Source organism: Heliconius melpomene, chromosome 2, assembly GCF_056956725.1.
Source record: "Heliconius melpomene rosina isolate 202511_hmr_F chromosome 2, ASM5695672v1, whole genome shotgun sequence".
Classification (NCBI taxonomy): Eukaryota; Metazoa; Arthropoda; class Insecta; order Lepidoptera; family Nymphalidae; genus Heliconius; species Heliconius melpomene.
The window spans coordinates 3,581,354-3,605,358 of NC_140390.1; the positions used below are offsets into that span (position 1 = coordinate 3,581,354).

General features: G+C 31.9%; 4 protein-coding genes across 5 annotated transcripts in view; 1 reads left to right on the forward strand and 3 right to left on the reverse strand.

The window, feature by feature from the left end:
• The first annotated feature begins 436 nt into the window (after positions 1-436).
• Positions 437-24,005, forward strand: part of Flo2 (flotillin-2) — a 220,877-nt gene continuing 197,308 nt past the window's right edge. The window contains exon 1 of one of the 2 annotated variants that reach the window (XM_085204408.1): positions 437-690. In XM_085204408.1, coding sequence (XP_085060534.1) covers positions 642-690 — 49 coding nt within the window. In that variant the 5' untranslated portion in view covers positions 437-641. The remainder of the gene's footprint in view (positions 691-24,005) is intronic. The other variant, XM_085204414.1, reaches the window with a different exon arrangement.
• On the reverse strand, positions 689-5,794 carry LOC146540421 (glucose dehydrogenase [FAD, quinone]-like). The gene is made up of 5 exons (XM_085204607.1): positions 5,545-5,794; positions 3,946-4,173; positions 3,393-3,525; positions 2,957-3,076; positions 689-2,883 (listed from the first exon to the last, which is right to left on the reverse strand). The coding sequence occupies exons 1-5, from the start codon at positions 5,792-5,794 to the stop codon at positions 1,644-1,646; spliced, it is 1,971 nt and encodes a 656-aa protein (XP_085060733.1). The 3' UTR covers positions 689-1,643.
• On the reverse strand, positions 8,115-11,373 carry LOC146540422 (glucose dehydrogenase [FAD, quinone]-like). Its single transcript, XM_085204620.1, has 5 exons — positions 11,178-11,373; positions 10,681-10,908; positions 9,807-9,939; positions 9,558-9,677; positions 8,115-9,480 (listed from the first exon to the last, which is right to left on the reverse strand). Exons 1-5 carry the CDS (start codon positions 11,371-11,373, stop codon positions 8,244-8,246), a joined length of 1,914 nt encoding a protein of 637 aa, XP_085060746.1. The 3' UTR covers positions 8,115-8,243.
• Positions 13,897-22,355, reverse strand: LOC146540423 (glucose dehydrogenase [FAD, quinone]-like). Its single transcript, XM_085206050.1, has 5 exons — positions 22,024-22,355; positions 17,467-17,694; positions 16,938-17,070; positions 15,228-15,347; positions 13,897-15,148 (listed from the first exon to the last, which is right to left on the reverse strand). Exons 1-5 carry the CDS (start codon positions 22,280-22,282, stop codon positions 13,897-13,899), a joined length of 1,992 nt encoding a protein of 663 aa, XP_085062176.1. The 5' UTR covers positions 22,283-22,355.

A 24,005-nucleotide genomic window follows, 5' to 3' on the forward strand; every position in this document is an offset into this window, starting at 1 on the left:
TAAAATAAATTATAAATAAAATAAATGTATGCAATAGTATGATTTTTTTAATAGTCATTAATATTTAAATAAATGTATGTTATAAATATTATAACAAAAAGTAACTATAATATATTATGTTAAAAATATTACAATGCCAAATACTTAAAAGCATCTAGTATCGGCTCGTATATTTTAATCCTTCTAATATAATGATTAATTTGCAAATTCTTGTGAGGATGTATGTTTGTCCCACTTTCACACTAAACCTGCTTAATATATACTAAAGATGCAACTTTACAATATATAATCAAGTTTGATAACAGTATGTGTAAAAGGTATTAATATATTGTTATCAAGCTTGGTTATAGATTTCTTTTAAAATTAATACAAATAACTTCAGATATAATCTTTATTACAGTATGATAGGGTACTATTAACACTCTGTGGCTTGTGCACAATTTTGACAGATGAATGAAATGAATATTGTGTAATAATAAAAAAAATATATATAGCTGTATGTGTGTTGTTGTTGTTTTCTAGTTGTCAAATTTTCTATCGGCGCGGGTTTATTGTTGATAGTATCGATTTTGTTTTTCATTATATTATTTTTACATGTGGATTATATAGTGATAAAAGTGTAGTGAAAGTGTTTGTGAAATATGGGGAATATTCATACAGTTGGACCAAATGAAGCACTTATTGTATCAGGTAAAATTATTTAATATTATATTTTCCTGATATAGGATAGTAACAATCGCTTTGCTTAACATACATATTAAATGCAAATAGAATGAGTGGATAACATTGATATCGTAAATTACTAATAATTACATAGTTTACTTTTTCAAATTTATCTCTTTTTAATGGGTTTTGATTGTCGTCCAAGGCCGATAACGTAAGAGTAGTTTATTTAACCATGTTAGTAGATCTTTGAAGTAAATCGTTAACATTTTTGTATCTTGGACAACTGATTGCTAATTAATAATATATAAAGTATAGTTTAAATATTATTTAATTATATATTGTTTACGTAAAATTACCTTACGTATGTAAATAACCTACGTAAAAAATGATAGTATACCACTATCACCGTTATCAAATACGTCATTGATTGTATTTTCTTTACTATTTGTTCTATAAATAGAGAATTACAAATTATGAATAAACGAGTAATGATTCACTAACATCGCAGCTACCAGCGTTGTGTAGAGATAATTTAACAAAAAGGAATTCATCATACTTTTCACATGACTCACTGATAATGCGGTAAAAAATCTGTAAATATATTATGCAATAGAAAACAATAATTAAAAATGTAACTAAGGCCAGTCGTGGCGCAGAGGCACAAAGTGTGCTGCAAAATCGACTGGTTGTTGATTTGATCCCCTCTCGAGGAAAGGAAATATTAATTTAAATTAATATTTTCATTTCTTCGCTCTGGTGTCGAAGCAAAGCGCGGCGTTGAATTCCGCCACTCAACACGCAATGCATCTAGAATCAGGCGGATAGTGGAGAACGGAGTGCCTTACGAGGTCCTAGCACCGCACGATACAGCGTGAAGATGATGATTAATTTATATAATATATTTATTAACTAGCTTATAATTTATTTATATACAATTGTACATCAAAAATAATAATTTATAAAATGTATTAAATATTTTATGATAGCCCCCAAGCCTGCTTTATCATATCGGCTGCTTTCTCCCCTATCATAATAGCTGGGCCGTTAGTATGCGCCGCTATTGTATTAGGTATAATACTACTATCGACGACCCTCAAATTATTAACCCCATACACACGCAGCTTGGGATCGACAACTGCTTCGGGATCGGACGCAGGGCCCATTCTACACGTTGCAATTTGATGATGTAGCGTCATGGTAACAGTTCTTATTGCACATTCCCAGTAGCCATCGCTTCCGAAGACAAACTTATCGCAATTTGGAAATTTTTTCTCATATAATTTAGTGCCATATTTTTTAAAAGATGGCATCTCAGCCATTTTTATGAGATATCTTATGCCAGCAATTATTGTTGCAACATCATCTGGATGTGTTAAGTAATTGCCAACTAGTATGGGCTGGTCGAAGGGATCTTTGGATCTCAGTCTCATATAACCTTTAGATTTAGGGTGTAACAACATAAATAGTAATGTGAAGGATTCCAAGTTTTCAATTGGTCTATATACATCGTTATATAGCCAGCTCGCCATATGTATTCCTCTTGCTATAGTTGTCCCTTCATCTGATGCAAGCGAAGCGCAGGTACCTAATAGTTCCAGATCTGGAAAGTCGCCCACTTCATTTGAGACATGACTTTTTATGTATCCTATAGTTTCTACTCCCGCCAATGAGGAATAAGGGCCCTCTCCAAATTGACTATATTGAATCACATTATCGATTGTTGAAATTTTTTTTTCTATTAATGTTATTCTTGATGTATTTAAAGTAAATATTACCGAGGGAAAAGTTAAATGGTCGTAAAGTGTTTGCCCTACTTTTAGATCTTGAATTACTTCAATTCCCATCGACTCTAAATGTTCTTTAGGTCCAATTCCTGATACCATAAGCAAATGGGGAGATTCAATGGGACCAGCTGAAAGAATTACTTCTTTTTTAGCTCTTATCACATATCTTTGTCCATTTCTTTGAAATTCAACACCTACGGCAGTTTTGGTTGTACGATCTATAATTATTTTCGTGACTGTACTCTCTGTAAGTATGTGCAGATTTTTTCTTTTCTTTATGTTATGTAAAAACGCTTTGGCGCTGCTCATTCTTATTCCCCGGCTCATCGTGGCTTGTATGTAGCTGAAACCAAAACTGTCAGGGCTGTTATAGTCGACTCGTTTATTTCCCAATAGTTTTGCTGCGTCCAAAAATGCCTTTGACAGTTTAGACCTTAAAGAAAATAAAAATATATAAATTTATGTTGATATAGTATGATATATTATATGTTTATAAATTAATTTACCTAAATGGTACATCTTCTACGGTTAGTTCGCCATTATAACCATGCCAAGATGAATTTTTATGTTCCCGAAGATTTGCTCTTTCAGATTTAATATAATACGGCATTACATCATCGTATGACCTGAAATTAAAGAAATGTTTTATTTTGATTTCTTCATTTACAAAAAAAAAAAACATTAATTGAGATAAACTTTATAGGTAATGTTTCTTTTTCCGACGCAAGAACTGTTTACTTCCGCTATACGCGGAACGAAGTTAAATAAAAAATAATAATTAAAAAATATTATTGATTACAGATAATTGTTGTGTTCATAATCATTTTTATTATAGTAAATAAATAAATATGCACTTATTTATAATTTTATATTTTATTTTAACAATGTCGTGATCTTCGTTATTAATTTATCAAAGCGATTTTTTAAAAATTATTAACATACCATCCTTCGTTCCCTTTAGCTGCAATTCTATCCCAATCGAGTTTATTACCTCTGGTGTATATCATGTAATTGACAACGCTCGTACCCCCGACTGCCTTGCCCCTTGGCCAAAAACATCTTTCATTTTCCATACCTCGAAAAAAGAATCAAAATTATTGCGAACCTAGGTTAATATTCTCAATAGAAAAAAAAATCTATTTACATAAAAGGAAGGTGAATTTTTTTTAAATAAATAAAGTAGCAAAAACAGATGGATGTTTTGATGTTAATAACACAAAAAAAATGTTTTGCGTTGCCGCGTTAATGAAAAAACCTTTGAGCAATTTATTAGTCTAACTACAAAAACGATCTAACAATCTTTATTTTGATGGTGATTGTGATATTTTTTTTACAAAAAGATATAAGTAACGTAATCTTTTCTTTTTTTTATTTGTTATTTGTTCAGCTTTGTAAGGCAAGTATTGGAAATGCTAAAACACGAGGAAAATAGGTAAATAACGTACATAAAATCCTTAAACTGCTATTTATGTACAATTGTATATATAATACACACCCATACACACTCCAGGTTGATGTTCCATTAAGTAATGCCACACATAGTTCGTGGTTTGTAATACTGGTGCTAAAATCGGTACACCAGTCAATATTGCTTCTCCTGTGCCGGCTTCTATGAGCAATACAGAGGCCCGTCGCCCTTCACTTAGTCGTGCTGCAAGCACACTTCCCGCTGATCCAGCTCCCACTACTATAAAGTCATATTCTTTCAGCGGTCCACTGAATTCTGGAAATGTTTGCGCCAATATTGATGATATGAGGTTATAGATAGGAGCATAGAGCTTAGATAAAAGGGATAAACCGTTGTTAGGGTTGACACAAGCATATTATGTTCCATTAATACAGTACTCTTAAAAAAATTTTGGCGTATAATAATAAATTAATTTTAAAACTACCACTTTCAAAATAGGTATATGTTATATTTACACGGTTCAATTTTTATTATGAAAACCAAAAACTTATTAAGAAAACCAAAAATTACCATTTTTATAATTCATATATTGACTGACGAGTTCATCGACTCATCACATGTTAAAAACCTTAAGCATTACCCTGCTTCTGACACAGTCGAAAAAAAAATAATATACAGATAATTCTTAATTAATAAATTCTTGTTTGAAATAATTATGCAATAGGTACTAAATTAATTTACTTCCTTATATCATAGTTAGTAATAATAATATGCTTTACATTGTAATTTTATTTATTACTGCAAGGTTATAGACCCAGTAGTAAAAATACAGGTTTTGCTATGCGAAATTATCAAAAAGTTTTTTTTTTTTTTTTTTAAATCTATTTTAATACAGTAAATTCATATCATATTCCTAAGACTAGTAATTCAATATAGTATAAAGGATTTTTTTTGTTTGTTATTAACTTAACCCAATATATTAATTATTAGCCTTAACAAGTTTTATGACTATTATAAAAGATTGTATATAAATATTTTATATCCACATATAGGGTGCCAGTCGTGGCAAGGGTCGCAAGGGAACGTGTGACGTGTTACCGCAACAGTTTGTGGGTTCAATTCTCACTCGAGGAAATGAAACAAAAATAATATTTTCCTTTCTTCATTCTGATGTCGAGGCAAACCGCGGCGTTGAGATTCGCCACTCAATGCACAATGTCTCCAGAATTCGGCGGAATGTCTTAACACTAAGCTCCCTCTGCCTATCCTACTGTGCGCGGGATATAGCTTGAAGCTGATTTAACAATTATATGACTTATAAAAAAAAAATGGATAAAGATTTTATTTTATTTTATCTATATATATAAAATCGAGAGGTCACTCACTCATCACGAAATCTCAGAAACTACATGTGCTAGGAATCTCAAATTTTGCATAGGAGTTACTTATAGGATGTAGATGCTCACTAAGACGGGAATTTGCAATATTCGTCTTCTAAGGGGTTGTTTTTGGGGTCGAAAGTTTGTATGAAACTTCGTTACTACAAATGCTAGAAGTCTCAAATTTTGCATAGACGTCACTAGGACGTAGCCATGGAGACAGAAATTAATAATAACATAGTTCACGCGAGTGTAACCGCGAGCGGGCCGCTAGTATTCATATAAAAAACGACTAAAAGTCACATACCTTTTGGTATTTCATAGTGGTCTTTGAAAGCTGAGAAGAAGTTGGGCTCAGATCGGATGAACTGATATGCCGGCGTTTTCAACATAGTTTCTACAATTCTGCTTCTTACTGGTGATGCGTCACTTCCTTGGCGTTTTTCGATTTTTTTTAAATTTTCCAAATGTTCGTATTCGTCGAATAAGCTTTCCTGATATGGAATGCCTAATATTTCGATTAAATTATTTAGGAACAATAGTAAATACAATGACATTTTTTTATTCATAGCTAAGTAAATAATTTAAGTTAAATAATAATTTTTATAACAGCTCTGATGTTGTATCTTTGTGCCTCAAATTAAGACTGTGATACTAATAGCGTTGTATAATTTCCGTATAAGTTACAATATTTAGTTTTTAGGGGTCAGTTATATTATTATTAATTTAAAAAAATCAGTTAAATAAATATTTTAAAAAATACGCGTACAATTTTATACTATTTCAAAGTTATAGTAGTACTGGTAACTAACTGGCTTTGGGTAAGGACGGATGATGTTAATTTTATTAAATTGAATTAGATTTGTCTTTAGTCTTCAACAAAAGAAAAAAAAAATAGAGCCATTTGGAAAAAATATAAAGAAACATAAACAATTTTTTTGCATAGACAATTTTTTAATTTCGGTTTAAAAATTATTTATTATCTACTCTTCAGTAATATAATATTAGTTATATTTTAATTTAAATAACTTAGTAGTATGGTAGGTTTTGACTTTTATATTCCAAATTCTTTCTTTTACACATTATGTTTTTTTCCAATAGATGTACTAATTTAGTACCTACACATCAAATTAAGCTTTTTCAATATAAAATTTGTAAATTTAAGCTTTAAATGAATGAAATTAAATTAATATTAATTAAAATTTTCGAAAACTGTACTCAAGATTGAAAAATACGAAGTACTAACTACTGAGTGGATTAAAGTTCAAAATTATATGTAGACTTACATTTACTTACTTTTTAAAAAATATATGTACAGAACCATTATACCTATACAAGAAACCACTCTATCTTGATATATTTTTGGCAGGTATAAAACTTGATCGCAAACTTACGTCACAAGTTCAATGTCTTTACTGTTTTTTTTTTCAAGTTCGCTACCCGTTTATGTTTATATGTGGGCATTTATGTATAGCATATGAGGCCGTCGGCGCAGCGGCACAAGGGTGTGACTGTAACGCGACGGTTGTGGGTTCGATCCCCACTCGAGCAAGTGAAATATTTATTTACGTTTATATTTCCAATTCTTCGCTCTGGTGTCGAGGTAAAGCGCGGCGTTGAGTTCTGCCACTCAACACGTAATGCCTCCAGAATTCGGCAGAAAATGGCGAACGGAGTGTCTTAACACTAGGTTCCCTCTGCCTACACTGCTGTGTGCAGCATGAAGCTGATTTTATTATTCTAAAAGGCTTTGTAAATAAGTTTGAAGTTTATTAAATTTATTTGTTTTGAGGCAATAGTTAAACGCTATAGTCGTGGGTTCGATGAGTACTCAAGCGAATGATTATATAGATATAGATTATATAATGGTGGGATGCAAGTTTCGGGTCACATTTTTTATTTCACAAATTATTTTATTCCTTCACTTTGTATTACAACTATTTTAGGACCTAAAAAGTTTTCGTGATGTAATAAAAGTATTTTATTTCTATAGAGATCAACAAATACGCTCTGTGAGTTTCTCAAGGCGGTTCGAACAAAATTCTAAAAAGGAAATGTGTCTTAGAAATAAGAATTATGTAGGTAGTTAAAATTTTGTTGATAAGTATAAGGAAACGAGAAAAAATAGCGTGCACCGAACTTCACGTTGACAGTTAAACACTGGGGAACAGCGCCTTGATGGTCTTTTCGTAAACTTTAAGAATAGACAAAAAAATTGTTAATTACTTTAAGAGATTTAGACAGTTTTTGTGATATAAATATCTACAGTGGATATAATAAACAGCAAGGTTGTCTGTGCTTTGTACACATTTTGAATGGCCTAAGATTATTTAATGGGGAAAAAATAATAATGACCGTCTTATTTAATTAACTTGTATTTTTTGTCAATATTTCTAACCTCGGAAAAGACTTAATAAGTTCAATAATCACTCTTGTGAGGGAGCAAAGTACGAATAAAAACATTTTCTCTGTACTTCCTACTTTAATTGATAATAAATTTAACTATAAGCTCCAATTCACATATAGCTGGGAAAATAATGCTTCGAAAGAAAACGTTAACTTTGGGTAAATGACGCAATTACTTGCTTATTCTGAATTAAAAGAAGTTAATTTATATATTACTACTAATATAATTTTTGTATTATGTATAAACTATATACTTTTAATATATTTAATACTTTTAGTTTAATATATTGGGACCTCCACTCCAATATTAGATATTTTTAAGATTTAAGCAAATATACATAATGCTTAAGGATAACTTACAAAATAAGTAGAGTATTTTTTTAATATAGGTTTACAGGTTATGATGTAAAATTTTACAAAAAAAAAACGAGTTGTTTGCTTAAATATTATTTTACTATTAAATACGTAAACGGGCTACGTAAAACTTTGGTAAATAAGTGTCACTATGAGATTTTCAAATATATGTCCGCCCAAACAAAGACATATCTGTGTGACGTGATGCAGCTAGAGTCTAAAAAGTATGTTTTAACCAAAGATAGTTTAAGTTAGTCCCCAAGCCTGCTTGATCATGTCTGCTGCTTTCTCCCCTATCATAATCGCTGGTCCGTTAGTATGAGCTGCTATTGTGTTAGGAATAATACTACTATCGACGACCCTTAAGTTATTTATCCCATATACTCGTAGTTTAGGATCCACAACTGCTTCGGGATCTGACGCAGGGCCCATTTTGCACGTTGAAATTTGATGATGTAGCGTCGATGTAATAGTTCTTATTGCACATTCCCAGTAATCATCGCTGCCGAAAGCAAATTTTTCACAGTTTGGGAATTTTTTCTCATATAATTTTGCACCATATTTCTGAAAAGATGGCATCTCAGCCATTTTTATAAGATATCTAATACCAGCAATCATTGTTGCAACATCATCAGGATGTGTTAAGTAATTGCCAACAAGCATTGGCTGTTCGAATGGATCTTTGGATTTCAATCTCAAATAACCTTTAGATTTAGGGTGTACCAACATGCAGAATAATAGAAACGATTCCATATTCTCAATAGGTTTGTAAACATCTTCATATAGCCATTTCGCCATATGTACTCCTTTTGCTACTGCTGCTCCTTCGTCCGACGCAAACGATGCGCAAGTACTTAACAATTCTAGATCTGGAATATCGTCCAGTTCACGTGAGATGTTACTTTTTATAAATCCTATTGTTTCCACCCCAGCCAATGAGGATAGTGGACCATCACCGAATTGATTGTATTGAACTACATCGGTTCTGGAAATTCTTTTTTGAAGTATTGTTGTTCTAGATGTGTTTAAAGTAAATGTTACTGAAGGAAAAGCTATATGATCGTAGAGGGTCTCCCCTACTTTTAGGTTTTGAATGACTTCAATACCCATTGACTCTAAATGTTCTTTAGGTCCAATTCCTGATAACATAAGTAAATGGGGAGATTCAATGGGACCAGCTGAAAGAATTACTTCTTTTTTAGCTCTTATCACATATCTTTGTCCATTTCTTTGAAATTCAACACCTACGGCAGTTTTGGTCGTGCGATCTATAATTATTTTAGTGACTGTACTATGTGTAAGTATGTGCAGATTTTTCCGTTTTTTTATATTATGTAAAAATGCTTTGGCGCTGCTCATTCTTATTCCACGACTAATTGTTCCTTGTATATAGCTAAATCCGAAACTGTCAGGACTATTATAGTCGACTCGTTTATTTCCTAATAGCTTTGCTGCGTCTAAAAAAGCCTTTGATAGCTTAGACCTAAAAAATTCAATTATTTTAACTTTTATTATATAAGTGATAATAAATTGTATATGTTTATTTATAGCTATTTAAACCTGAATGGTACATCTTCTACGGTTAGTTCGCCATTAACACCATGCCAAGGTGAATTTTTATGTTCCCGAAGATTGGCTCTTTCAGATTTAATATAATATGGCATTACTTCATCGTAAGACCTAAAATGAGTAGAAATACAATACAATAGGTACAAAAAAAAAGTGATTTCAAATTTAAATTTCATAAATTGAAATTAGTAATTTTGGTTTGATAATTATTTTTATTAATGAACGTTATTAAGTATTTACCACCCATCATTCCCTTTAGCTGCAATTCCATCCCAATCGAGCTTATTTCCTCTGGTGTATATCATATAGTTGACGACGCTAGAACCTCCGACAGCCTTGCCCCTAGGCCAATAGCACCTTTCATTTTCCATGCCTAAATTAATTGTAAACAATTTTATTCGTATATATGAGGCCAGTCGTGGCGCAGAGTGTGAAGTGTGCACAAAATTAAAATTTAAGTTTAAATAATTATTTCATTTCCTCAAGTGGGAATCGAACCCACTTCCTGTCGAGATTATAGTATATAGATAGTCATACGCTTATGCCACTGCGCCACGAGTGGATTAAATAAATAATTTATGATAAAAATATATTTTTTAGCTTGACTCTTAATTCCGCTTATGGCAAGGTAGGCAGAGAGGGACCTAGTATCAAGACACTTCCTCTTCCGCTTTCCGCCTTCTGGACGTTCCAGAAGGCGGAAAGCGGAAGTTTTTGTAGTATCCAAAATAATAAGAATTATTCATAATATTATTAATAGCTCAAGGTTGTAAATTTTTAACTTTATTTGCTCTGGTGATGAGGCAAATTGCGTTGTTTTCTGTCTCTTAACACGCAATGCCACCAGATTTCGACAGAGAGTGGAGAATGAGAGTGTACCTATGTCTCTAACTAGAATTTTTTTAGCACAATATTTTTTTTTAATGTTCTTTTTGTGTAATATATCTTTAATGTTATAATTATTTTTAAATGAAGGCTATGAATTTTCTAGGGACTGTTTAATGGTGGTTAATGGTTTCTTGTAACGACTCACAAGTGGTGGACGTGAATTAGAAGCTTTAATGAGTGTGAAATTAAAGTGAGTCGAGTAAGTTATAAAAATAAACATACACACCCATACAAACTCCAGGTTGCCGTTCCATCACGTAAGGCCATACATAATTCGTCGATAGGAGTATTGGGGCTAATATTGGTACGCCAGATAATATCGGTTCTCCTGTACCAGCTTCTATGAGCAGTACAGACGCCTTTCCTCCTTTGCTTAGTCGTGCTGCAAGCACACTTCCGGCTGATCCAGCTCCCACCACTATAAAATCATACTCTTTCAGTGGTCCACTGAATTCTGAAAACAATTTAGACAAAATTTGATATTAAATATTGTAAGTAACATGATGAGTAACTGTTGGGTATTATTTTTTATCAGCTTCACGGTGCTTTTGCCTTTGTGCTAATGCGAAGAACTGAAAATATTAATAAATAATAATTAATTCCTCCGAGTGGGAATCGAACCCACAACCGTCGCGTTACATTCACACACTTGTGCTCCTGTGTCACGGCGGCCTCAATTGAGTATTATTTAAAAAATATAAATTACTTAAATATGGTAATTACCTCTTGGTATTTCATAATGGTCTTTGAAAGCTGAGAAGAAATTGGGCTCAGATCGGATGAACTGGTACGCCGGTGTGTTTGACATCACTTCCAAAATCCTGCTTTTCATTGGAGCTGGGTAACTTTCTTGCCGTTTCTTATTTGTTTTTAAATCTTCAACACGTGAAACAGGCGTCGCGTAGCCTTCGAATATCATGGTTTCATTATAGACATTTATGGCCGCTAAATTATTTAAATATAATAAAAATATAAATATATATTTTTTAATCATAGTAATTTTTTTTATATGAGTAATTGGCACCAATTAAGCTCTCATGCTCTCCCTGTGAAGAACCAAATAAGACTGTACTAATAATATTTAATAATTTAGGTATAGATTATAAAACTCTTTTTTTTTTCTTTTAGGGATCGCTTAATCTATATATATATATATAATTATCTATACTTATACTAAAATCGTATAGGATCTGTACATAGAAGATATATAAGAAAGAATTGTTATTAATTTCAATTAATAATGTAATAGAACCAAAAACAAGGACTTTTATTTTTTTTTGTCTGTGCGTGCGTTCACACTTATTTCAGTAACGTTTTAACCGATTCAATTGCATTGTTTGTTTTATTTCAATCGGTTTATAAATAAAAATTTATACCTTAAAGAATGCTGTTCTATTGAAATAGCTGAAATTTTACTTTTCAATATTTATTTTTTTTCGTAAAGAATACCACAATTACATTTTCACACGGATTTTCGTGTAGGTAAATGACAAAAAAAAACTCTTCTTTTTTAATTTCACACCCTTATTTAGTTATATACACCCTCTTTGGCTTTTAAAAATCACATTTTTAAGTTTATTTTTTATTAAACTGTCAAAAATATTTATCTGCAGAACCAAAATTATTTACAAGAAACGATTCGATCATGATATATTTTTCACGGGAATTAAACTTGATTATACCCTACGTCACAAGTTCAATGACTTTAATATATTTCAAGTCCGCCGCTTCTATTATATCTATGTATTACTAAGTTCGCAAGTTAATATTCTAATTATAATCATAAAAAAATCACGTTTCTCTTCATAGTAGACAGAGGGAACCTAGTGATAGTACACTTTGTTCCACATATACCGCCCAAACTTTGCGAAATTGCGTATTGAGTGGCGGAACCCAACGTCGTGTTGTCTACAATAAAGAAAGTAGTCAGAATTGTTTTTTTTAATATCTATTATTTCATTAATTCTCTTTAGCAACTTGTATTTACATAACAACATTAGAAAAAACCGACTACAAAACTATATGACTATATGTGCAAACTTACAGAAGAACTAAAATATAGAAAATAATATTTTAATTACTTTAAATTGAAGAAATGCTTCTTTACTATTTAAAATCCGTTATTCGTTAGTCGGTGGCAACTTTAGTATAATATATTTTAAGTTATTAGTAATTAATTTTTGTGCGGGGTATATTTTTTGTTATGTTTTCTTAGCTTGTACCGACTTCGAAAACATCGTTTTTTTATAAGAAGAAATTATATGAAACACATGGTTTGTGGCTATAAAATTTTAAAATTTCCCTCAATTCCCTGGGATTCCAACATAAAAAATAGTCTTTATAGGTTTACAAATGACGGAGAATTCGGTGGACACACATAAAAAAATTGCTGCCGGATGTGAAACCTCCTTGCTGAAAAAGGAAGTTGGGTACATCGGTACATGACACATTCTAAGTTCCTTAAGCAACAAAATGAAAAGATTAACAACTACAGAACTTTTTCTAAAAACTACAGAATGGCAACGTGCAATATGAAGAAAAGCGCAATCTTTTTCTATCAACAAATGTTGAAATTTTCCTCTTAATTTTCCTTTTAAAATGATGTACATCTGGGGGCCCTGGGATCGCAGATTATTTCTTAAATAATTTATAATACGAACAATATATCATTTTAATTAATTGGTGTGTAGAAAATATTATTTGCTCCTAATATTTTCGTAGGCGCTTATAGCTTATAGGATTTGAGGATGTCTGGCAGGAAGTTAAAACCATGTCAAATGTCTGGCAATGGACGACGTCATGTCTAAAGAGTTTTCAATATTTTACCAGTGTCAATCAAAAATACTAACCTATGCATGTTTTTTTTTAAAGAATATCGTATAACTATAATTAATACTTTAAAATTAATAAAGTACCGCTTGTCTTGTAGTGCTTATCTCGATCGTTATTAAAACAAAGTATTAAGTTATTTACTATACACATATGTCAGCTTCACGCAGTATCCCGCATGTAGCATGGTAGGAAGAGGGAACTTAGTGTTATGACACTCTGCTCCCCAATTTCCGCCGAATTCTGGAGAAGAAGAAAGAGGAGAAGAACGAAAATGTTAAAAAAAATATTCGAATCGAACCCACACGCCTTTGCCCCTGCGCCACGACTGGCCATATTTTAAAAAAATAAAAAATCGTTATAAATTGTATTAATTAGATTAATTAATTATATTTATTTATTTAATTATATTTGTAATTTTAAAAGATCGTTTTAAATATTGACTAGATATATTTTTATCGTCCATAAGCCATTTTCAAATTTCCAAATTTGCACAATTTTTAACAGTTATATTGTGTCACAGACTCCAAAAAATAAAACGAAATTCAAAGTTAAAACTTTAAAAATATATATTAAATTTTCCCTAAAGATAAATAAATAAATAAAATTTCTATCATAAATTCCAGGTGTTTTTTATCAAATCCGCTGCTTTCAGACCGATAACAATAGCTGGTGCATTTGTATGCGCTGATATAGTTCGGGGTATAACACTCGAATCAGCTACACGTAAATTCTTTATTCCTCTTACCCTTAACTCAGGGTCTACAACTGCCTCTGGATCCCCGTCAGGTCCCATACGACACGTGGCAATTTGATGATGTAAAGTGGCCGTCAAAGTACGTATTGCGCATTCCCAATATTCATCTGTATCGAATACAAAAGATTTACATGTCTTGTATTTAGCTGGAAAAACACGAGCGCCTACTCGTTGAAACGGAGCAGTTGCCACTAATGCTTGCACGTGTCTTATTGCTGCTATAAATGTAGCGACATCACTACGCTCCGTCAAATAATTACCATACATCCGAGGATGACTGAAAGGGTTCTTATCTTTTAATTCTATATAGCCAAATGACTTTGGATGTAATAACATTGGGAAAGTACTCCATGAGTCTTTACCATCTAAAGGTCCAAATGCTTCATCAAAAAGACTATTAACTATTCTCATGCCTCTTCGAACAGACTTACTGGCTCCAGGTCCACCGTCAGATAAAAATGATCCTCCAATATTTATAAGTTCCATGTCTGGAACTGAGGGGTCTGGGTCGTCTGAAATTGGTGTCTTTATGTATCCTATACCTTCGACACCTCCAGGAGACGCGAGAGCATTATCGCCATTATGCAACCATTCTATAATATTTTGGACATTAATTAGTTTATTTTCATTAAAACTAATATCTGTTACATTCAAAGAGAATATTAAACCAGGAAAGCATATATGATCATATAGTTTGCGTCCGACGGGAAGATCTTGTATCACAGTGACTCCAACCGATTCAAGATGATTTTTTGGTCCAATTCCAGATAACATTAAGAGTTGAGGAGAAGCTATAGGTCCCGCTGCGAGAATAATTTCTTTTCTTGCAATAATAGTACGTAAAACATTGTTACGCGCGTATTCCACACCGTATGCTTCTTTAGTCTGTGGGTTAATGAGCACTTTCGTTGCTACAGTGTCTTGTAAAATATGAAGGTTCGGTCTATTTTTGTGGCTGTGTAGGAAAACTTTTGCAGCGCTATATCTATGCCCTCTGCTAGTGGTCACTTGTACTCTTCCAAACCCAAGTGTTTCTGGAGCATTGTAGTCTACTGTGGGGTGTCCAAGGATTCGACCAGCTTCAAGAAATATATCAGATAATCTTGTTCTGAAACAATTAAGAAGTAAAATTAATACACATTTCTATAGTGAGAATTAGTGATAAAATATTTTTAACATTATATTACTTTACTGGGACAAATTCCACTGGCAACACACCATCTCGTCCTCTATGAGGTTCCTTCTCATAGCCTTCCAAGTTACTTTTTTCCACTGCGATAAAATATTTTAATATTTCATTATAAGACCTGAAATACATTCATTAAATTTATTAAAAAAGTAAATATAACAGTATCTATATATATAAAATCGAAAGGTCACTCACTCATCACGAAATCTCAGAAACTACAAGTGCTAGGAATCTCAAATTTTGCATAGGAGTTACTTATAGGACGTAGGTGCTCGCTAAGACGGGAATTTGCAATATTCGACTTCTGAGGGCTTGTTTTTGGGGTTGAAAGTTTGTATGAAACTTCGTTACTACAAATGCTAGGAGTCTCAAAATTTGCATAGACGTCACTAGGACGTAGTCATGGAGACAGAAATTAATAATAACATAGTTCACGCGGATGAAACCGCGAGAGGGCCGCTAGTTATGTATAAAACTATGTAATATATTATTTGCACTTCTAAAGCTTATTGATGTTTTGGGATTTATATATAGGTTTAGATTATTTAGATCAGCCAGTACGTGATTAACATAAATAGCAAGTACACTTAAAATAAATTTAATACTACATACTAGTAAAGTTAAAGAAAAAAATATTTTATTTATTACAAATAAGCAGTTCTATTCTCATATTTATTTAATACTAGCGGACGCGCGCAGCTTCGCCTGCTTATTTGTACCCTTAAGGGTGAATTATAATAAACCATAAAACACGGGTTCAATGAAATATTTTTAAGTCTAAATTTCAAATTTTATAAAAAATTGGTGGTGATTTAAAGATTTTTCCATACAAACTTTCAACCCCTATTTCACCCCTTTTTTTAACCCCTATTTCACGTTTCTACGCACAGCGGTTACGGCTGTGCGTGCGTCTTACCTCAGTCAGTGAGGACAAGTCCTTTTATATATATAGATTAACCTAATCAACCTTGTTGTTAGAAGATAATATTTATTTATTTGACATAGGAGTGGTCTACTGGAAGATTTAGATATAATCAAGATTCAATATAATTTTTGCCAATAGATTTTTCGTCACCTTGCATATTTGGTTCAGCATAACAAAATGTATGCGTTTAGAATTTTAATATACACACCAAGGTTATATTTCGTGGAGCTCGACTAAAAATGAATCCAGGTGTTTTTGTTCGGTTGGTGTCTGTCAATCATTTTTGATGGTATAAGATTTTAATGGTATAATTAAGAACATTCAGCACCTTTTTTTCCTCTCGCCATCAATATGTAACACGCTTTTCTTATTTATTAAGTTAACTTTTTTGTTCATTTTATTAATAAATAATAAAAATTTTGTTCTTAGAACCTCTAAACCAGTGTTTCCCAACCTTTTTTAGCCCGTGCCCCCACTTTAACATTTCTAAAAAGTTTATGCCCCCATTCATAATTTTTAACCTTTAAAAATTGTTTTGTTCCCTTAAGAATATAAATGTTAAAGTTTTAGGAAGAAATCACTTTGAAATTGTTATCAAAACATCGTCTCCAAGTTGTGTTATATCGTCACTGATATTTAGCATTTCATTTAACCCAAAGCGAAAGGGTTAAAGTCGTGTCGAGTCCATTTTTTAATTGCCCCCCTTAATTATCAAATTGCCCCCCTGTGGGGCGTGGACCCCACGTTGGGAAACACTGCTCTAAACCAATAATCTATATTTACCATCCGTAATTCCCATCTTCAGCGATTCGATCCCAATCTCGAGGTCTAGCTCTCGTGTATATCATGTAATTTATAACGCTTGTGCCACCGATCGCCTTGCCACGTGGCCAAAAACAGCGCTGGTTTTTCATACCTGGAATTTGTGATTATTATTATTATTTTTACATACTTTAAAAGCTTAGCGTTCATAATTTTGTCGTGGTCTAATGCACGAAGAGTAAAGTGGATTTTTGCTTCATGTTGTGTATCGTGTTTTGCAAGGGAAGTACGGGGAACCTAATGCGAAGACGCTCCGCTCCTCAACTTCGCAGATCATAAGACATTATTATTACCCAACGCCGTACCTCGACAGTAGAGCGAATAAATTAAATGTTACCTTTCCTCGAGTGGGGATCGAACCCACATCATCGCACTTACTGTCATATGCCTGTACCCCACCTCCACGACTGCCTTTAAATAATGATTAAATTTTATTGAATTCAGAAGTCAATAATAATAATTAATTTCAATTTTAATATTCCGTTGATACCCATGCAAACTCCTCGTTGGGGCTCCATATAGTAATGCCATACATAGTCAGTTCCCTGGAAGACGGGTGCCACGGAGGGTATGTCTGTTATGATCATTTCAGGTTTTCCTGCTTCTAGCAACAGAACTGTTACATTTCGGTTTTCTGTCAGCTTGGACGCTAGAGCGCAGCCCGCGGAACCCGCACCAATTATTATAAAATCGTACTCAGTGTACGGATCTTTGAGACCTGGAATAAAAATAAATTTGATAAATTAAAAGAAGAGTTAATATCTTCTTCGTCTTTTTGGTATTGTTCGTCTTCGTCTATTGGTTATTATTGGTATTTCTATTTTAACAATCTTTTAACTAATTTTGAGGCTGTCGTGGCGCAGCGGCACAAGGGTGTGACTGTAACGCGACTGTTGCGGGTTCGATCCCCACTCGAGGAACTGAAATATTTATATACGTTTATATTTCCATTTCTTCGCTCTGGTGTCCCGGTAAAGCGTGGCATTGAGTTCTGCCACTAAACACGCAATGCCTCCAGAATTCGACAGAAAGTGGGGAACGGAGTGTCTTAACACTAGGTTCCGTCTGCCTACCCTGTTGTGTGCGGGAAACAGCGTGAAGCTGATTTGTTTCGCTTAATGAATTTTAAAAAACTTAAATTTTAAGGTAATTTGGTTATTAATTTTTATATCGATTTTCTAAGAACTTTGTTCGATTGTCTTTTGGAAATTTTTAAAATTTAAAATAATAATAATGTATTTTGTTTCTATGTATGTATTTATTGTTTATTCTCAAAAACATATTTATAAAAAGTCATGAGAATATGTCGTGCAAAATTTTTGTCTAAGTATACAAAATATACAACTATAAAAAACTATAAAAAACTATAAAACTATTAAAATACCCAAATAATTAAATTAATTAAAATACCCAAATTGGCAGTGACTTTAAAAATAAAGAATTTTAAATTGCAATTGTTAATTCATTACTTTGAACTAATTATGATTTTTATCTTATTAGTTTTTGTTTAACTTTGCGTTTTATAATTTTAAAGTATTTTATTTATTACACTGTTTCCATTTACATCATGTTTAAAATAATATTTGCTTAAATAAAAGTGGACAAAAAAATATCGATATGTGTTTTAAGTAGAAGTAATGGTTCATTATTATTTATTTTGGGAATGCAGAGAATTTTTTTCCACATGGTATATAAAATTTATTGCTTTAAGTAGGTATATATTTTAGTCCAGAATAATTTTGTTCTCGATTGTTCTTTCTTAGAATATATAATATGTTATTATATAATAATGCAAAGGCTTGATACAAATTACTGTAATATTCTTCGTGTGATTGTCAGCCCAACATATAATCTTAATAATTATTTATAATATTATTAGTATTTTTAATTACTTCCTAGGTAATACATAAATGTATGTATATAAGCATATTTATGTATATATTTTTTAAAATTTTATTTATGTATGTCATATTCCAATTACTATTTTGTTATTTAGTTAGTACTACTCCCTCTGCCTAATCCGCACACCAGGGTATGCAGAGGGAATCTATAGCTTAAGACACTCCGTTCTCCACGTCCGTTCGAAAAATAATACTTAAGTGAAATTATTGATACCTATATATCTATTTATTTATCTATTCTCTATCTATTTTTATTTATTTATTTTTGATGTACGTAGGTGTCAGCTAAAAAAATAACATTAAAAGTGAAAGGTAACTATGAAATGCGTCGAAGCAAAGCTAAAAATATAAATTATTATAAAAAACTAAAAAAAAATCTCTATATATATATATAATATATATGTTGGTATTTTTTTATGCCGTCACTTCCTATATTTTATTTTAATATAATATTTTTGTACATAATAGATATGAATTAATTTTTAATTTGGTTGCAGTTTTAGCAATAGAATTTTAATATTTTTTGATTCTGTCACACATGCTGGTATAGAATGTTAAAAATTTTCATGTTCCATACATATTTAATACTAGCGGACGCGCGCAGCTTCGCTTGCTTATTTAGGGGTGAATTCCAATAAACCACGAAACATGTTTTTAATGAAATATTTTTTAAAGGTCTAAAATACAAATTTTATAAAAATCGGTGGCGATTTAAAGATTTTTCCATACAAACTTTCAACCCCTTATTTGCACCCTTAGGGGAAGAATTCTAGAAAACCATGAATCATGTGTTCAATTAAATACTTTTAAGAGTCTGAATTTCAAATTTTATAAAAATTGGTGCCGATTTAGAAAAAATTCTATACAAACTTTCAACCCCTTATTTGCACCCTTAGGGGGAGAATTCTAGAAAACGATGAAACACGTGTTCAATTAAATATTTTTAAAAATCTAAATTTCAAATTTTATAAAAATCGGTGCCGATTTAATTTTTTTTCCATACAAACTTTGATCCCCTATTTCACCCCTTTAAGGTACAAGTTTTTCAAAATCCCTTCTTAGTGGATGTCCAGATTACGAAAGTAAACATCTGTCTAAATTTCACATTCCTACACACAGCGGTTACGGCTGTGCGTGCGTCTTACCTCAGTGAGTGAGGACAAGTCCTTTTATATATATAGATAATCTATATCTATACTTATAATAAAATTGTAAGAGGGTCCGTGTCTGTACCTACATCGAAGATATTAAAAAAAAAATTATGTAATGTATGGGAACCTTTATTAACGTAATGGAACCCAAAAATTAAAATAAAATAAAAATTTTGTCTGTTTGTCTGCTGCTAACAAAATACGTCGATCAAGACAGCTAGATCAGCAATTTTAGACTTGGTCCACGACTAGACCAAAACAATCTATACTTATAATCTATATCTATATATATATCTATACTTATAATAAAATCGTAAGAGGGTCGGCGTCTGTACTTGGAAGGTTCTCGTATTTAAAAAAAAAATGTTATTGGGAACCTTTATTAACGTAATAGAACCCAAAACAATTATTTTTAAAATTTTTGTCTGTTTGTCTGTGCGTTTGTTTTCGCTATCTCAGAATCGGCTTAACCGATTTAGATGCGGTTTTCACTATTGTATTCTGGCAAGCTTCCGAAAACACTAGATGTTTTTGGTTTTTTGGTTTATTTTATTACAATCGGTTCATAAATAAAAAAGTTATGTCAATTTAAAGTATTTATTTCGACAAATTTGCTAATTGCCGTAACAGTTATTTTATACAACTGTTTTACTGATTTGACTGAATCTTTAGTTTTCAATTTCTTTATTAATATTTCTATTTCAAGCGGGCGTAGCCTCACACGGGCCCACTGGTAATAAATATTTTCATTTATTTGCTCTGGTAACGAAGAAAAAAGCACAGCTTTAAATTCAGTAATGCTTTCAGAATTTGGCGGAGAGTAGGTCACGGAAATACCTTAATGAGAACGTAGTGTCTTAACACTATGTTCCTAGGTTCCCTCTGCCTACCATACTACGTGCGGGATACAACGTGAAGCTAAAAAACATTCTATATATTATTTTGTAATTTTATTTATTTATTTTATTAACCATTAAATTTTAGACAAGGTGATCGATTTCGACATCAACATTTCTGTGTCGCTAGGTCGCACTATTAATTTAATTCTATTTAATTTACTAAGACACGGTCAAAACAGTAGTTAAATACAAGAATTTAATAAATAACATCAATTATTTATGTTTATTATACGATTATTTAAAACGATGGAAGTTTTTGTTTTAATTGTATTTAATACAAATTCGTGATATAAGTTAGACCAAAAAAAATCTCGTTCAAAAATTTTATTAAATAGTGCGCTTCGTTAGTGTTTACAATCTGAATGGGTTAAATTGCGTTGTTGATATAATATATTGCATACCAGCGGCCCCGGCTTCGTCCGCTTGAACTTTTCAAATATTTACTTATTTAGGGAACATATAAAAATTTTGAACGTAGCGGGATTTGAACCCACGCCCCTTGGATACCGTTCAAGAGGCAGGATTCATATCCCGCTACTTTTAAATTTTTGTACGTTTCCTAAATATTTTTTTTTCTTAAGTGTGTAATAAAATTAACTAACAAAATGTTAAAAATATTCGAATATTCCGACGGTCCCTAGGTAAAGTATCGAAAGTAAAAAATTTGCAAATTTCTCTTATTGCTGTTTTGAATTACTAACTAGGGTAGTTTTTGATAACATACGCGTTTAAAAAACGCATATTATTGGCATTTGCGGTTTTTCACTTTCGATACTTTACTTAGAGAAGTATGGACCATACATTTATTTAATTGTTTTTAAGAAAAAACATATTTTGGTATCTGTATCGTTATTGTTATGCACTAAATAAATCGTAATTTAAGATTTTGCTTGAAAAAAATATCATATTTAATAGAACAAATGTTTATTTATTTATTTCATATATTTACTTAGTATGTAAATATCTCATTTGTCTGGGAAGACTACTAGATAAATATATAAGTTATTGCAACTTTTGGTTTGTAATATGTTATTCTAATAACTAATGATTATAATTGTATCAGATTTCTTAATATTTTTTTTTATGTTAAACTCACCTCCAGGTAAAGGATAAGAGTCTCTTAGAAAACTAAAAAAGTCTCTATCGGTGTTTTGGTTGCCTCCAATCACTTGCAAAACTTTGTCTATAACTGGGTTCTGGGAATGTGACCAGAGCGTCCTGCGACTTCTGCTTTCCGAGAGTTCTAAATCTTCGCCATAATTCTCAATTGTAATGTCTTCGTCGTCTATGTTATAAGAACTATGAACTATTTTCACTAATAATAAAATTGTGTAGATATATATATTAATTTTCATTTTGAATCGGCACCGCTAATGAAATATTAATGAATGTACGTCCAAAACTCAAGCGATGTTTATATCGACTGGCCTCCGGTCTTCTGAACTGTGTTTACCACGGGTTGTATGTGACAATATTTTGTTTTTCTGTTAATTTATTATTCCTGACTTCGTTCGTGTGCCTAACATACTAATAACGGAAGTTTTATACATAAATGCTTAATTGATTGCATTGATTTATATTTTAAAAAAAAAATTAAATCAGCTTCACGCTGTATCCCGCACACAGCAGGGTAGGCAGAGGAAACCGTTCCCCACTTCTGGCGTATCCTGGAGGCATTGCGTGTTGAGTGGCCAAACTCAATGCCACGCTGTGCGTCGACACAAGAGCGAAGAAAATGGAAATATAAACGTAAATAAATATTTCGCTTCCTTGAGTGGGGATCGAACCCACAACTGTCGCGTTACAGTCACATCCTGTCGATTTACATTATTTTTGATATAATTGATTCCAGTTATTTTTTGTAGGGTTACGTTGTGCCAGAAGTTAGTTTTAAATTATTGTCATAAGGTCTGGAGGTAGGTACTTACTCGGAGAAAAATATGAAATAAGAAAATCGTACATTTAAATTTACATTTATTTTATTACCAATTTTTACAATACGAGATGAAGTAAATTGATATACACCCACTTTAGTTTTAAATTTAATTGATATAGGTACTCCACTTTTATCATAAAGGTGAACCTGAATTAATTACATTTGTTGAATTAATCTTTTTTAGGGTTCCGCCCTCAAAAGGTAAATAAGGGATACTTATAGGAGCATACTGTTGACCGTCTGTCAAGATAATTTATCTCGAGATTGTGTGGTATCAAGTTGAAATTAATATCAAATATTGAGGTCAATAATTAATAATTGATCCTGAAGCATGAAAAAATAAAGCTTTTAAGTAGCAACGTAATTTAAACATTTATGTATCGATTTTGTTGCATTTTATATAAAATTTGGGCCCACAGTTTTGAAATTTGGCACGAAGAACTTACGATACAAATAAAGGAAAAAACCTGAAATGTATATTTCGGCTATTTTATAAGTATTTCATTGAAAAAACAAACATTACAAATTTATATTCATAGTTAATTTCATACAAAATGAGCCTGTAAGTTTGTCCACTTTTATAAGTGTACTTCCCGTTGACCTACCACCCTAAAAAGCCTCGGCGGGCGAGATCGAGTCTCACTTAACTGGTTTTTTTAATAAGATAAAGAAGTGCTAAACACTTTTATAATGCTAATTATCTTTTTATACTATTTGGCATTTCATACAAATCTTGTATATTTTGAAGTTATTAATTAAGGTAAATTACATATAAGAAAGGTGACTGTTTTGTGTAACATACAAAAATGTTATATATTTTTTGTGAAGTAATATTAAAATAAAAAATAAATAAATATATAAGCTTCACGCTGTATCCCGCACACAGCAGGGTAGGCAGAGGGAACCTATTGTTGAGACACTCCCCACGTGACGTTCCCCACTTTCTGCCCTGTTAATTCTCTGTTAATTATAAGAAACATCATCATAACATTCTATAGGTATGCATTGTAGTATTAATTATAGTTTAAACTTAAATTAGAACTGTTTGACCTGTTACCTGCCGCCGAATTTTCTAACTGCACAGCACGTCACAAACTTAAATATCATCCACACCATCTGGATACGTGGCACTCCACTACTGT